The sequence below is a fragment of the Canis lupus genome, chromosome 7 (genome assembly GCF_011100685.1).
Source record: "Canis lupus familiaris isolate Mischka breed German Shepherd chromosome 7, alternate assembly UU_Cfam_GSD_1.0, whole genome shotgun sequence".
In the NCBI taxonomy this organism is placed as follows: domain Eukaryota; kingdom Metazoa; phylum Chordata; class Mammalia; order Carnivora; family Canidae; genus Canis; species Canis lupus.
The window spans coordinates 5,347,222-5,362,136 of NC_049228.1; the positions used below are offsets into that span (position 1 = coordinate 5,347,222).

At 37.7% G+C, this 14,915-nt stretch overlaps 2 protein-coding genes and 1 long non-coding RNA gene across 6 annotated transcripts in view; 2 read left to right on the forward strand and 1 right to left on the reverse strand.

Annotated features, from left to right (window-relative positions):
- The window catches only part of ZBTB41 (zinc finger and BTB domain containing 41), a 44,025-nt gene extending 38,636 nt beyond the window's left edge, over positions 1–5,389 (forward strand). For both annotated transcript variants that reach the window (XM_038541984.1, XM_038541985.1), the window contains exon 11: positions 592–5,389. In XM_038541984.1, coding sequence (XP_038397912.1) covers positions 592–1,247 — 656 coding nt within the window. In that variant the 3' untranslated portion in view covers positions 1,248–5,389. The remainder of the gene's footprint in view (positions 1–591) is intronic.
- The window catches only part of LOC106559013, a 32,078-nt gene extending 22,918 nt beyond the window's left edge, over positions 1–9,160 (reverse strand). For all 3 annotated transcript variants that reach the window (XR_005361840.1, XR_005361841.1, XR_005361842.1), the window contains exons 1-2: positions 8,982–9,160; positions 6,954–7,052 (exon numbers count right to left, since the gene is read on the reverse strand). This is a non-coding gene — a long non-coding RNA (uncharacterized LOC106559013). The remainder of the gene's footprint in view (positions 1–6,953; positions 7,053–8,981) is intronic.
- Positions 9,161–9,481: 321 nt separating this feature from the next.
- The window catches only part of ASPM (assembly factor for spindle microtubules), a 69,162-nt gene continuing 63,728 nt past the window's right edge, over positions 9,482–14,915 (forward strand). Inside the window, exons 1-2 of the mRNA NM_001197076.1 lie at positions 9,482–9,757; positions 11,405–11,548. Of these exons, the coding sequence (NP_001184005.1) occupies positions 9,482–9,757; positions 11,405–11,548 (420 nt within the window). The remainder of the gene's footprint in view (positions 9,758–11,404; positions 11,549–14,915) is intronic.

The window sequence follows — 14,915 nt, forward strand, 5'->3', positions numbered from 1 at the left end:
ATCCCAGGACTCCAGGATCACGCCCTGGGCCAAAGGCAAGTGCTTAACCACTGAGCCACCCAGGCATCCCAAGTATCACTATTTCTTAGTCTGAATCTAAGAACCCAGTTAATCAAAGTTGCAGTTTTACATTTTATCCTTCTTGCGTGGGAGGAAATTAGATGTTTTGGTTTTACAACTTTTTTAGGGGCTGTAGTGGGAATAAAAGCAAGCAATAATAATCCTCTGGGTCCGTTTAGTATTTACACCAGGTACAGATCTGAGCACGACTTATTTTCATTCAATCCATTTACCAACTCCGAGGTAGGTACTATTGTTATTCCATATTTCTGGTGAAGAAACTACATTTGGAAACTATCTTGCTCCAAGTTTGAGTGGTAAGTGGTACAGCTAGAATTCAAACTGGATCTTTTTAATGTTCAAGCCCGTTTTCTTCACTGGCTTAATATACGGTCTCCCTTATGTGATAGCATGTAGTATCACTGCTATTATTACGTTCCTGTGAGTATTCGTGTGGAAAATTTGCTACTTTAAATCATTGTCTTACCAAGTGAGTGCATTTTACACTTAATTTCATTTTTATTCATACAGGTGAAAAACCATACAAGTGTCAAATTTGCAATCAATCTTTTAGAATTAAGAAAACTTTAACAAAACACCTGGTTATTCACTCTGATGCCCGACCTTTCAACTGTCAGCACTGTAATGCAACATTTAAGCGGAAAGACAAGCTGAAATACCACATTGACCATGTTCATGGCATAAAATCTCCTGATGATCCTCTCGGTACTTCTGAGGAAAAACTTGTATCCTTGCCAGTAGAATACTCATCTGATGATAAAATCTTTCAAACAGAAACAAAACAATATATGGACCAGCCCAAAGTTTATCAGGCAGAAGCCAAGACTATGTTACAGAACGTGTCTGCCGAAGTATGTGTTCCAGTAACGCTGGTTCCAGTTCAGATGCCTGACACTCAGAGTGATCTGGTGCGTCATACCACCACCCTCCCACCATCTTCTCACGACATCTTGTCGCCACAGCCACAATCAACTGATTATCCCCGAGCAGCTGATTTAGCTTTTCTGGAAAAGTATACTCTTACTCCTCAACCTGCAAATATAGTTCATCCAGTACGACCTGAGCAAATGCTAGATCCTAGAGAACAGTCTTATCTTGGAACATTACTAGGCCTCGATAATGCTACTGCTGTACAAAGTATTTCTAATAATGAGCATCATTCATGAGTAAATCTAAACATTCCACAGACTTTTTAGATGGTTATGTGCTAATGGTAGCCTAGACTGATGGCTTTTAAATTAGTAGGGCTGCTATTTTTTCATTTTCTCTTGTTTCTCCAGTCCTCAGAACCATTTCAAATCAAGAAAAATACGTATCTCTGTTTACTGAGCATACAAGTATCTATTTGGACACATTTTGAGGTATAATATTTGAAATGAACATTTTTGTGATTTTTAAAAATGACTTAGTGCTAATTTTTAATGGTTTCTCAAACTTTTCAAAATTACTAGCTGTTGACTTTATGGCTTTGTTTTTGGTTTTTTCCTTAACTATCAGTGGAAATTTTTATTCTTCTTTAGTTTCAATCCTCTTTTCTCCCTTCACCATCTTCTAAACAAGCCTAAGGACTATGTAGCCTTTAAGAAAGAATGTAAGAGTACGCCGATAATTGCAACTCTTCCTTATCCTAACTTATGATCCATTCAGCATTTTAAACAATCGAATTAGGAATTTAAATTTATAGGGAAGTCTTGGATATTTCTGTGTTGTTTTTTATGTGGCCATAATTTCAGGCTATTATTAATCCTTTGGTCTTTTGGCAAATTCAAAGCCAGAAAGCTAACTTTAATGTAAGATTAGCTTGTTAAATGAACCCTAGAATTGAAATAATTATCCAAATGATTGGTTTTTACCTATGCTTCAATAATTATGAATAAGAAATGCAAATTTTTATGTATAGGCATTAAATTATAGAAGTTGAAAATGTATTAAAAGCAAATTATGACAGTTTTAACTAGATAGCTTTCAAGGTAAGTTCATCTTTTTATATTTTGTCATTTAAGAAACATCAACAGTACATCATAGCATGTATTTTCATCTCACTAAAGGAGGGGCAATTATAACTAATCAATGAAATTTAACTAACAAGCTACTTTTGATCTCATTTACATTGGCTAACGAAATTCTGGGAAACAGAACCTAGATATTTCATATGTAATTGTTAGGAAAGGTGCCAAATTTTAAAACATAATGTTTACTTTAATTAAAGGGAACCACTACTTGTATACAGATTTACATGTACTCTAAGACCTTTAATTTTGTTTTTCACATAAGCCTAATGTCTGTAATTATCCTTGATTTTTATTTTTGTAGGAGACAAAAGTTGAGGACTTGGTGAAAAGAAATAGCAGTCAGAGCAAAAAAACCTCAGTGATAAAAATTAATCGAAAAAAAAGTCAAAATTATAAAATACCTTTAAAGATGTGCACTTTCCATATTTTCAAGTCAATTTAAACTTAAAACTAGGATAATGTTTCCTAGTAGAGCTGCTTGAAGGATTAGAATAGGCAGGGTTGATTTATTACTAGCATGTCATTTGTATGTAAACTACTGGAAAATAGCAATTTTAAGAGTTTTCTATTTCAGTTTTGTTTACACTCCTAATTGCTTTAAGCACTTTTTTTGTGTAAACTGTAAAGTCTGGCCCAGCCCTTGTGAAAAAAATCACAAATAAAATAATGAAGTTCTAATGAATGAAATTTAACCACTTAATAATGGGGAAACTTGTTTACTGAAGCACTTAAGAAATGAAGGTACTTTACAGGAAAATTCACCATACTAGTGGAAATAAAACAAAAGGAGAAAAAATGTTGAGATTGAGGCAGTTAACCAAAGTAGCTCATGTAAGTAACAAAACCAACCTGAGTTCACCTCAGTTATCAGGGTTTGGTTGTGATTAATCTAGGACCAGTAGAGATGATTAATGTATTCTTTTTAAAACATTCTTGCTTTTGTGTGGAAATGTTATATGAGGTACTTACATGATTGAACTTGACTATCTGAGGTACTATTAGTCTGTTAGTCTTTCAAAATGACTTGTAAAAATACAGATCTTTATGATTTTTATCATAAAGACCAAGATTTTAACTAAAAACCTTACTATAATGAAATGAAATAATACCTACAAGTATACCCTGCCTTACAGTAACAGAAACCATTGTAGAAGAGTTTGGACTTACAGAAAGGCAGATGGCACGTATGTGTCTGTGTACAGTATATTATATGCTTGGTAGCAAGAAAGAAATAGGGTGTTGCATTTTCACATTGAAAAGAATACTTTGCTTTTTGAAGGTATTTACTTTAGGATTCTTTTCATAATAATTCCCCTATAATTTGATTGTAGGTATTGGTTTACAGTATAAAACTTTTCTGGAATACATCTCTTATATAAAGTGAAATAGAATTATATTTAGTTATAATTGTAGATAAACTTGAATACTGGTTTACTCTCTTTTAAAATGCTTTCAGTTATCTCGTTTAACCTCATAAGCAGCTCTGAAAGAGAAAGGATGTACTATATTCCCATTTTAGAGAAAAAGAATCTGAGGTTAAGATAAAGGACTCAGTAAGCTCACATCGTTAATAAATGGCAGAGCTACTAATAGGGAAAGAAAGCTAGCATTAATAAATGCTTAACTATGTGCCAGGCACTACATTTTCTCATGTAATCTTAAGCAGTCTGGGAATTAGATAACATAATTCTTAGGAAGAACTGATCTCAGCGGGTGGACTAACATACACAAATCTGCTGCCTCTAATTTCCAAAATTAGAATATAGGAAATTTTAAAATTATGAAAACCTCATGGATTTGGGCAAACTGAATGTATATATGTTGTTGAAGTTGGCACAAAAAATATGAAATGAGGCCTACTCTTTTTCAGTTAACCTTTTGTAATATTTAATTTGGAGTATTTGGACAAATGTCCCATTAACTCTAAAATCCATTAATTTTGTATAACTATACTTAATTTTGAATCTTGCAACTAAGTTTAGCCTCATTCAGAATTTTTTATTTTATGAGCATAATTTATTGTTTTAAATTAATTTTTTAGCTATAGCAGTTAGCACTTAATATGTAAATTGAATAATTTATCAAGTGTAGAAATTTGTTAACCTAATCAGTTTTTACTTAAATGCACCAAAGATTTTTAGTAGGTATTAAAATAGTTTAAAAGAATTAAAATTCTTTGTTGTTTGAATAAATATTTGTCCAAAGAAGCACAGTTGAAGTCCTAGGATTATGGATTTAAAAAAAAAATCATTAGTTTGAATACTAAGATTGTTTGTGTTTATATGTATAAAAATAAAAACAGAAGAAAATACTCTGGGAATAGTCATACTGACAAACCAATTACAAGTAAGAATACTCAGTTTTCCTCAGTTTAATTAATTGAATGTTATCTTTAAGTGGACACTATTAAATGCTAAGTAATAAGCTTATTTTTTACACTACACTATTAAAATAATTTTGCCTTAGAATTTTTTTTTAAGACAAGTTGAAGTTATTTTTATAAGAAACCCCACCTATTTTTTGCAGCCTAAAATACCATTTAAGATGAGGGTTTGTTCTTCATGCCAGCAAGATTTAACCAACAATAGTAAAGGTAATGATCTTTGCATACTTTTAAGTAATTTAGTCATTTATTGCTGGGAGAAAAGGAGTAGCATAAATAGGGTTTTAAACTGGTGCTTTATTAAGTGACTTCCTTTTAAGCGACTGTAGGTCATGAAATAGGTACAGTAATAATTTTCTGTCAACTTTAAAAGTGTCAAGACATCTTTGCAGAGTGACTACAAACTGTTAAGGGCTAAAAAGTAAGTAAATATCATTCGTTGCTTTTTACTCTTTAATTGCAAACAAAAACACAAACTGGTATGTTTATAAGTTTGAGTTCTCTTCCTACAGATAATTTTTAACATATCATTGATGAAAAGTCAGATTTAGAGCATTAGCTCTTTGACAGTGTCCTTTTTATACCCAGTCTTTTCTGAATTGAATGCTTTGTGCCTTTTCAATGTGTTGTAGTTGCTTAAAATTGATTCTGCTGGCTAGATTGTACTGGTTAATAAATGATTTTGATTTTGTTGTTGTTGTTATGGGTTTTATGTTTGTGCTGCCTGCTGGACAGGCAACCCTTTTTTTAGATTACTTTATGGTTATTTAGGAAAATGGCACTAAGTACTAGTGTGAAAATTTGGTTTTGTTAAATCTCTTTTGTGGCCTTTATAGTTACTGTGAAGCCACTCCAGGGCCTGTCTCTAGATACTTATTAGAGGAATCTGACAAATAAAATCAAATGAGTAGTGTGTCTGCCTCACTGTCTCCTCCTCCCACCCATCCTCCCCTCCCTTTTTAAAAATAATTAGTTCCCATAACTACACAGCTCTACATTGAATGGCTTCTCATTTCAGTTTGCCTAAAACTGAACTAGAGGTGATGGTTTGAGATGAGTTTCTCATTAAGAGCAGCAACATCCCAAACAACATACAATTTGAGTTGATGAACTCAGGAAAAATTAGGACTTTTAAAGTCATATTTGGATTGTTCTAAGATTCAGTGCCAAATTTGAAGTGACTAAAAATGTATTCTTTAATAAGGAACAAGTAGCATTTCTAAAACTTTTTAAATACTATTATGATAAATGTTACTTGTGATTACAGTGAATAATGGATAATAGAGTAATTTTCTAAATAATTTCTAGGACCTATAGGCAATCCTTCCATAGATCCTCCCCCTTTTGCACATTCCTCTCAGTAAAATCTATAGTGTTCTTTTGGGATCAGCCCCTTGTTTCCTCTAATGTTATTTCAACTTAAAGATCCTTTTATCCTAGAATATTAGCATGCTTTCTGCTCTTCCCTTTGGAAGTAGCATTAATAAGATAGAAGTAATAGGATTAGGTTGTGTGGAAGATGAGAGAAAGAAGGTCTTGGTAGAGAGAGTGACTATGTTTTGTTTACTCTTCATGTTTCATTCACCTTGCTATGTATTGATTTTAAATCTATGACTATTGAAGAATCTCAAGACAATTTAAATTTAGCCTCTGCAGCCATTTATACAAAGAGAAAATAAGAATTATATTCCGAGAATAGAAGTTATACAAAGACGGACATATCTTTTTTTAAATTCTTAAGTAAAAAGTAATTTCAGTGCTTGCATTATTGTTGGAGAGTCTAAAACATTTCTTGAATGAAGAGCATGTATACTTCCCATTGTTATTTTGCCTCTTTGCTTGATATTCCTGCTTGCGTTAAAGTTGGACAGTGTACTGTGGTGTAATTACAAAATTTTTATTTCTTCCAACAATTGGACTTTTCTTATCCCTATAGATACAACTGTATTACAATAGATGAGTGTGGCTGCCAAAAAGAATGAGTACAGAGGTGAGCATTTAGCTGCTCTATGTTGTGTAGTAAGTGTTCTGATTAAGGGGATTCATGATGTACATTAAAGTGGAAATGCTTTTAAACTTAGCCTTCAGTCTCAAATCATAAGTTTTGTTTTTAATCATTAAAGGACACTTAAAAGCAATTACAAAGAAAAATCTAAAATATCAAAATTCATTATTTTGTCAACTGTGTGTGAAGTATCTTGTGTTACATAGATATTTTAGCTGTCTCATGTTTCATAAATAAAAATGTCTTTATAGAAAAATTCAGTTCTCTGTGAAGACTAGGAAGTGTATTGTATATTGAACTAGTTCTTTGTGTTATTTTGATATTTAAAATAAATATAAACTTCTTTGGTCCTAATAAAGCATATCTAGGTTTTATTGAACACATTCGAAAGCATAAGAATGCAGAACATACTCTGCATGCCTCCTTAAAAATTCAATGCAAAGACCATAAACAGCTGGAACATCTGGCTTACCACACAGTTCCATCCATAAACCAGGCTTTTTCTTTCTTTATGAAACGGTCGGTCACAAGGAAATCCACAATTTTCCCAAGTTGTAGATTGAGAGAAAGGCTGGGAAATACAGATGATTTTGAGCAATGTGGGTCTTTGCAGGAACTGACCCCTGCCTGGCATAGTTGAAAATCTGCATAACTTTTGACTCCTCAAAAAGTTAACTAATAGCCAACTGTTGAGCAGAAGCCTTACCAATAACATAAACAATGCATATTTTGCATGTTATATGTATTATATACTATATTCCTAAAGATACAGTAAGCTAAAGAAATAAAATGTTATTAAGAAAGTCATAAGAGGAAAATACATTTAGAGTACTGTAAAAAGTCCTGCAAGTGGACGGGTGCAGTTCAAACCCATGTTTTCCTAAGGTCACCTGCATTTGCAAAAATGTAACCGGGATGTAGGGAAACAAGCAATAATGCAATACTCTGGAACTATTAACAACTTTGGTATTCCCTCCCCCAGATTCTAAGGGATGAGGGGAAAGACCCATGTGGAGAGGGCACCTACCTGTTAGGCTATGTGTCACTTTTAATGATGAGATGTAGTCAGCCCAAGGTGGGAGAGGGGAAGAAGGACTAAGTACCCTCCCTTCCCTCTTCTCCCTTAGTGACCTCCCTCTTCGAAACAAACCAGAAGCCATAGAGTAAGAAAAGCTATTAATGTAGCATATACAGAATATCAGAATCCCACAGCAAAGAACAGTGTGGAAAATAGGGGAGTGGAAGTGGAGGGGCAAATAAAAAAATACCCAGGACAGTTCATTGTGCTTTAAAAAAAAAAAAGTGAGTTAATAGCATTTCTTCATGAAAAATTATGAAGGGAAAACATATAAACAAAATGTACTATCACCATGTTAAAAGACTTGAACCAAACACTTCAGTGACTTAAGCTTTAAGAGGGCTTATATTTGCAATGTCACATTGATGAATAACATTAACAATATGAAATAAGTGTACTTGAAAATCACTGTAATTCATATTAGCATTTTTTGCTTAAAAAGTTAGCAGTGTTCTTATTGTGCATCAATCCCAAAGGCTTCTTTAAAAAAAAAAAACTCAGTAAACAATTTTGCTTAAAAATTGGTAAGGTAACAAGATTCAACTTCAGGTTGTGTTGGGTGTCAGTGAGTCAGTGAATATGATTTAATATCTGCCCTTTCTCATTTTGTTTTCTACTCAGAGCCTTTGCTTTTTATATACTTTTGCATAGCCATACACACCTCCATACCTTATAGTTTAGTTTCTATCTTTAGAGGCAGGATGGTAGAGTGGATAAGAGCAGAGCAGGACTATAAATTACCTATGTATGTATCCTAGGTTTGCAACTTGCTGTCCTGTGTGCTGTACGGTAAATAACTGTAAAATAACAAGAGTAGCTATTCCACAGAGTTGAAATGAGAGTTGAGGTAAATGTGTAAAAGACTTTAAACAATCCCTGGCATCTCGTAAATAGTAATATGCAAGCCATAATCATCATTACATACCCACAATTAAAAAGCAAGAAGTTGTCAAGGGCAGTGGCTGTCAAAACCATTACTTAACGAATTATTGGGAATCTCGGTTTTCTTTTGTGTTTTGCTCCCAGGATCCTGAGGTAAGAAGAAACCCAGCCTGTCAAAGTACTGAGCCCTCGTAGGGTCAGCCACTGGAATCCTAAATAAGTAAAACTAAAAGTTGCTCTAATCCAGGCGCTCTTGGCAATCCTAAAAGTAGACAGAGCATCAATTCTAGAGCTGCAGAAGTCGGCCGCAACGCCTTAAGCCTAATAGAAACGCTATTTGGCGGGAGGTCTCCCGAGACGCCGGCAGCTCACTTGGCAGCTCACCTGGCACCCGCAGGGCTGCCCTCCCCGCCCCCCCCCCGGGCTCGCCCCGCCCTCCCTCCCTCCCCAGAGCAAAAGGAGAGCTAATGACTATATAATTCAGGGCGGGGTATGTTAGATGAGAGCAATCATTTAAATTAGCCTCCTTCGCGGTTTTACCTAAGGTTGGCCCGGGCACCCGCAATGATGGCTGCATTTACGGTGGAAATAAATGCTGTTGCTCTCTTCCCTTTACCTCAGCCTGTTTGCAAATAAGAAAAAGCGAATCTCTAGGCTGCAGCTCGGGCTTCGGGGTGGGGTCCGGTCCGGTCCCGCCCCGCCCCAGCCGAGCGAGCGAGGGCCCGTCTAACCGTTTAAATAAGGCGCCGGCGTCCCATTGGCTGGCGCCTGCTGCCCGCTGATTGGCCCCGCCGGAGGTGGGCGGTGCCCGAGCGCGCCCATTGGTGGAGGCGACGCGTTTAAACCGAGGTTGGGGCCGCGCGGGCCCCGCGCCGGTCTGTGGTTTGTGCCTTGGTGGCCCGTGCGACTGTTCCGTGGCGCGTCGGCGACTGGACACGAAAGGGGGGCGAGTCCGCTCCTAGACGCCCCAGCCGGGTCCCCGCTGCGCCGCAGCCTCGCGGGAGCGGCGCCAGAACCTCCGGCGGCGTCTCGACGCTGCCATGGCGACCCGGCGGGCCGGGCGAAGCTGGGAGGTGAGCCCCTCCGGGCCGAGGCCGGCGGCCGGGGAGGCGGCGGCGGCGTCCCCGCCGGTCCTGTCTCTCAGCCACTTCTGCAGGTCGCCTTTCCTCTGCTTCGGAGACGTGCGCCTGGGAGGCTCGCGGACGCTGCCCCTGCTGCTGCACAACCCCAACGACGAGGCCGCCCGAGTGGAGGTCTGCCGCGCCCCCGCCGCGCAGCAGGGCTTCAGCGTCTCTCCGCGCCGCTTCCAGCTGCAGGTGGGTGGTGGGCGGGGCGAGCCGGGGGCGGGGGCGGGGGCGGGGGCGGGGGGCAGCCCTGCGGGTGCCAGGTGAGCTGCAGGTGAGCTGCCGGCGTCCCGGGAGACCTCCGCCAAATAGCGTTTCTATTAGGCTTAAGGCGTTGCGGCCGACTTCTGCAGCTCTAGAATTGATGCTCTGCCTACCTTTAGGATTGCCAAGAGCGCCTGGATTAGAGCAGCTTTTACTTTTATTTATTTATCTATTTACGTATTTATTTATTATTTATTTATTATTTATGCATGCATGCGAGACACAGAAGAGAGGCAGAGACATAGAGGCAGAGAAGCAGGCTCCATGCAAGGAGCCAATGTGGGACTCTATCCCGGGTCTCCAGGATCACGCCCCGGGCCGAAGGCAGGTGCTAAACCGCTGAGCCACCCAGGGATCCCCTAGAGCAGCTTTAAAAAAAAAAAAAAGTACATTGCTTCCTCTCAGTCATCATAATATGCGTTTTAGTTTCCATATGTATCCGGGAAACCGACTCCAAAGTAGTCGGAGTAACTACTTAATGCTGGTGAAATGCTGAGCTGGTTTGGCTGAATGGGTCTATAGCAAAAAAAAAAAAAAAAAAAAAAAAAAAAAAGGCGAGAGAGAGAGAGAGAGAGAGAGAGAGAGAGGAGAGAAAGCACCTGTTCAGGGTTTGTTTGGTTTTGGGTTGTTTTATTTTTTTTCCCCAACAAGCATGGGGGTGGAGGAGGGGGAATGCATGACGCTTTACTATTTTGACCCTTTTTCCCCCTCCTTTGCTATAGTGTAGTCTTAATGATGAATCAGATTTGATTTTGCAACGGTTGTTTCAAAACCAACCTGCGTAGCTTTCCTGCGTTGGCATTGGCCGTAGTAATGTTTCCATCCCTCCTACCAAGAGCTAGAGGATTTGGCTGCTGCGGGCTTCCCATTGAGAACCTTTGAAAGTATGAAAATAAACCATTAGCTGAGATTGTCTGTACAACTGCATCCATCCTAAGGTCGCGAGAAGAGGCTCTAATCAGAGGTCCACCGACTTGTGTGCCAGCAGTGGTTACACTGTCTCCTCTACTTAGGGAATGCCTGCTTTTCGTTCTATGGGAAGATACAGATTTTTTTCTCTGTGTAATACTTTTTTATTTCTTTTGTTATGTGGACTAAAGTTTTATGGGTTTTCGATTTATCTCGTTAGAATTTGCCGTTTTGCAGAGTAAAAGTTCACTTTTCTAAACTGAGTTTTTTAAAACTAGCTGCTTATGATGTTTTATGGCTTCTACTTTAAAACAAAACTTGTCTTTTTTTTTTTTTCTTCCCCTGAAAACCGATGGACACAGAGTTTGTTTTGTCATTGAGGGGGTTTTCCATCTGATAAATTGCTGCCAGGCTATGGAGTGTTGGTGCAGTTAAGATTTTATTATAATTCTATTTTCTTGTTGAACCTTGTTAAGCCACCTAGTGGCTTTTTTCCTTACAATGAACTTAGAAAAATATTTTTGGCTTGTTGAATGTTGTTACAGTATAGAGTATTGGTGACTAACAATTATTAATCCCCTACTGTATTCTAAACTGTATATAATATGTTTTGACATTATGCATCGCTATTTTTATACCCATTTGAAATGTGTTCTTTGATTATAGCCTAAAGAAAAAATTGTTATTTCTGTTAACTGGACACCATTAAAAGAAGGCCGAGTAAGAGAGACTGTGACATTTCTTGTAAATGATGTTCTGAAACACCAAGCTATATTACTAGGAAATGCAGAAGAGCAGAAAAAGAAAAAGGTAATAAGTTTTAATCATCCTGTGGTTTACTCTAAGAAAATAACGTGTAAAAACTTTGAGAAGTCTTTGTTTGTTTCAGACTTTTATTTAAATTCTAGTTAGTTAACATATAGTGTAATATTGGTTTCGGGAGCAGAATTTAATGATTTGTTATTTACATACAATACCCAGTGCTCATCACAAGTGGCCTCCTCAATACCCATCACCCATTTAATCCATCTACCACCCACCTCCTCTCCAGCAGCCCTCAGTTTGTTCCCTATAGTTAAGTCTCTTAAGTTTTGTCTCCCTCTTTTTTTTCTCTCTCTTCTCCTCTGTTCATCTGTTTTGTTTCTTAAACTCCACATATGACTGAAATCATATGGTGTCTTTCTGTCACTGACATATTTCCCTTAGCATAATACACTCTAGCTCCATCCACCTCGTTGCAAATGGCATGATATTCTTTTTTTTTTCTTTCTTTTTTTTTTTTTTTAAGTTTTATTTATTTATGATAGTCTCAGAGAGAGAAAGAGAGGCAGAGACATAGGCAGAGGGAGAAGCAGGCTCCATGCACCGGGAGCCCGACATGGGATTCGATCCCGGGTCTCCAGGATTGCGCCCTGGGCCAAAGGCAGGCGCCAAACCGCTGCGCCACCCAGGGATCCCGGCATGATATTCTTTTTGATGACTAATATTCCATTGTGTGTGTAGATATATAGATATAGATCTCCCTCTTTTTCATCCATTTATCCATCAATGGACATTTGGGCTTGTCTGATAATTTTGCTATTGTTGATAATGCTACCATAAACTTTGCAGTGCATATGCCTCTTTGAATCAGTATTTTTGTATCCTGTGGGTACAATAATAATACCCAATAATGCAATTGCCAGGTGGGAGTGTGGTTCTATTTTTGACTTTTTGAGGAACCTCCATACTGTTTCCCAGAGTGGCTGCACCAGTTTGCATACCCATCAACAGTATAAGAAGGTTCCCCTTTCTCTGCAACCTAGCCAACATCTGTTGCTTCCTGAGTTAATTGTAGCCATTCCGACAGGTGTGAGTGATATCTCATCATGGCTTTGATTTGTATTTCTCTGATGATGAGTTGATGTTGAGCATCTTCTTTGGACAAATGTCTGTTCATGTCTTCTGCCCATCTCCTGATTGGATAATTTGTTCTTTGGGTGTTGAGTTTGATAAGTTCTTTATAGATTTTGGGTACTAACCCTTTATCAGATATGCCATTTGCAAACATCTTTCATTCCTTATGCTACCTTTTACTTTCATTGACTGTTTCCTTCACTGTGCGGAAGCTTTTTATCTTAATGAGGTCCCAGTGGTTCATTTTTGCCTTTCTCTTGCCTTCAGAGAGTGGGCAGCCCCGGTGGCTTAGCGGTTTAGTGCCGCCTTCAGCCCAGGGTGTGATCCTGGAGACCCGGGATCGAGTCCCACGTCAGGCTCCCTGCATGGAGCCTGCTTCTCCCTCTGCCTGTGTTTCTGCCTCTCTCTCTCTCTGTCTCTTTCTCTCTGTCTCTAATGAATGAATAAAATCTTTAAAAAAAAAAAAAAAGAGAGAGAGATGTGTCTGGTAAAACAATAATTGTTGCTACATCTGATGTCAAAGAGGTCACTGCCTGTGTTTTCCTTTAGGATTTTGATGGTTTCCTGTCTCACATTTAGGTCTTTCATCTGTTTTGAATTTATTTTTCTGTGTGGTGTAAGAAAGTGGTCCCGTTTCATTCTTCTGCATGTGACTGTCCAGTTTTCCCAACACCATTTGTTGAAGAGACTTTTTTCCATTGTATATTCTTTCCTGCTTTGTCAAAGATTAATTGACCGTATACTTGTGGGCCCATTTCTGGGTTTTCTCTTCTGTTCTGCTGATCTGTATGTCTGTTTTTGTGCCAATACCATACTGTCTTAATGACTACAGCTTTATAATATCCCTTGAAGTCCAGAATTGTGATGCCTCCAGCTTTGCTTTCCTTTTTCAAGATTGTTTTGGCTATTTGGGGTCTTTTGTGGTTCCATACAAATATTAGGATTGTTTGCTTTAGCTCGGTGAAAAATACTAATGATTTTTGATAGGGATTGCATTAAATGTGTAGATTTCTTTGATTGGTATAGACATTTTAACAAAATTTGTTCTTCCAATCCATGAGCATGGAATGTTTTTCCATTTCTGTGTGTCATCCTCAATATCTTTCATAAACATTCTATAGTTTTCAGAGGAGAGATCTTTTACTTCTTTGATTAGGTTTATTCCTAGTTATGGGTTTTGGTGAATTGTAAGTGGGATTGATTCCTTGATTTCTCTTTCTGCTGTTTCTTTATTGTTGTATAGAAATGCAACAGATTTCTGTACATTTATTTTATATCCTACAACTTTACTGAATTTGTTTATTCTAGCAGTTTTTTGGTGAAATCTTTCAGGTTTTCTACATGGTGTATCATATTATCTGCACATAGTGTAAGACGTCTTCCTTGCTGATTTGAATGCCTTTTATTTCTTTTTCTTGTCTGATTACTGAGGCTAAGACTTCTAGTACTATGTTAACTAAAAGTGGTTAGAGTAGACATGCCTGTTTTGGGGCTCTATCTTGGGACCTCAGAGGAAAAGCTCTCAGTTTTTCTCCTTAGAGGATAAGAATGGATGCTGTACTTTGTTAGATGCTTTTCTTGTATCTATTGAGAGGATCATATGGTTCTGATCCTTTCTTTTATTAATGTGTATCACGTTGATTTGTGAATATTGAACCACCCTTGCAACCCAGGGGAAAAAAAAAGAATCCCACCTGATTGCGATGAAGGATTCTTTTTAATGTACTGCTGGATTTGATTTACTAGTATCTTGTTGAGAATTTTTGCAACCGTGTTCATCAGGTATGTTGGTCAGTAATTCTCCTTTTTAGTGAGGTCTTTGTTTTGGGAATCAAAGTAATGCTGGCCTGATAGAATGAGTTTGGAAGTTTACTTTCCATTTCGATTTTTTTGAAACAGTTTGGGAAGAATGGATATTAACTCTTCTTTTAACTATTTGGTAAAATTCCCCTGGAAGCCATCTGGCCCTGGACTTTTGTTTGTTGGGAGATTTTTGATTACTGATTCAATCTTTGCTGGTTATGAGTCTGTTCAAATTTTCTGTCTTCATATTTCAGTTTTGGTGTTATGTATGTTTCTAGGAATTTCTCCATTTCTTCCAGATTGCCCAATTTTTTAACATGTAATTTTTCATACTATTCTAATTGTTTGTATTTCTGTGGTGTTGGTTATAATCTATCCTCTTTCATTCATGCTTTCATTTACTTGAGACCTTTCCTCTTTTCTCTCTGATAAGTCTCGCTAGAGGGTTATCAATTTAATTCTTAAAAAAAACAAAAAC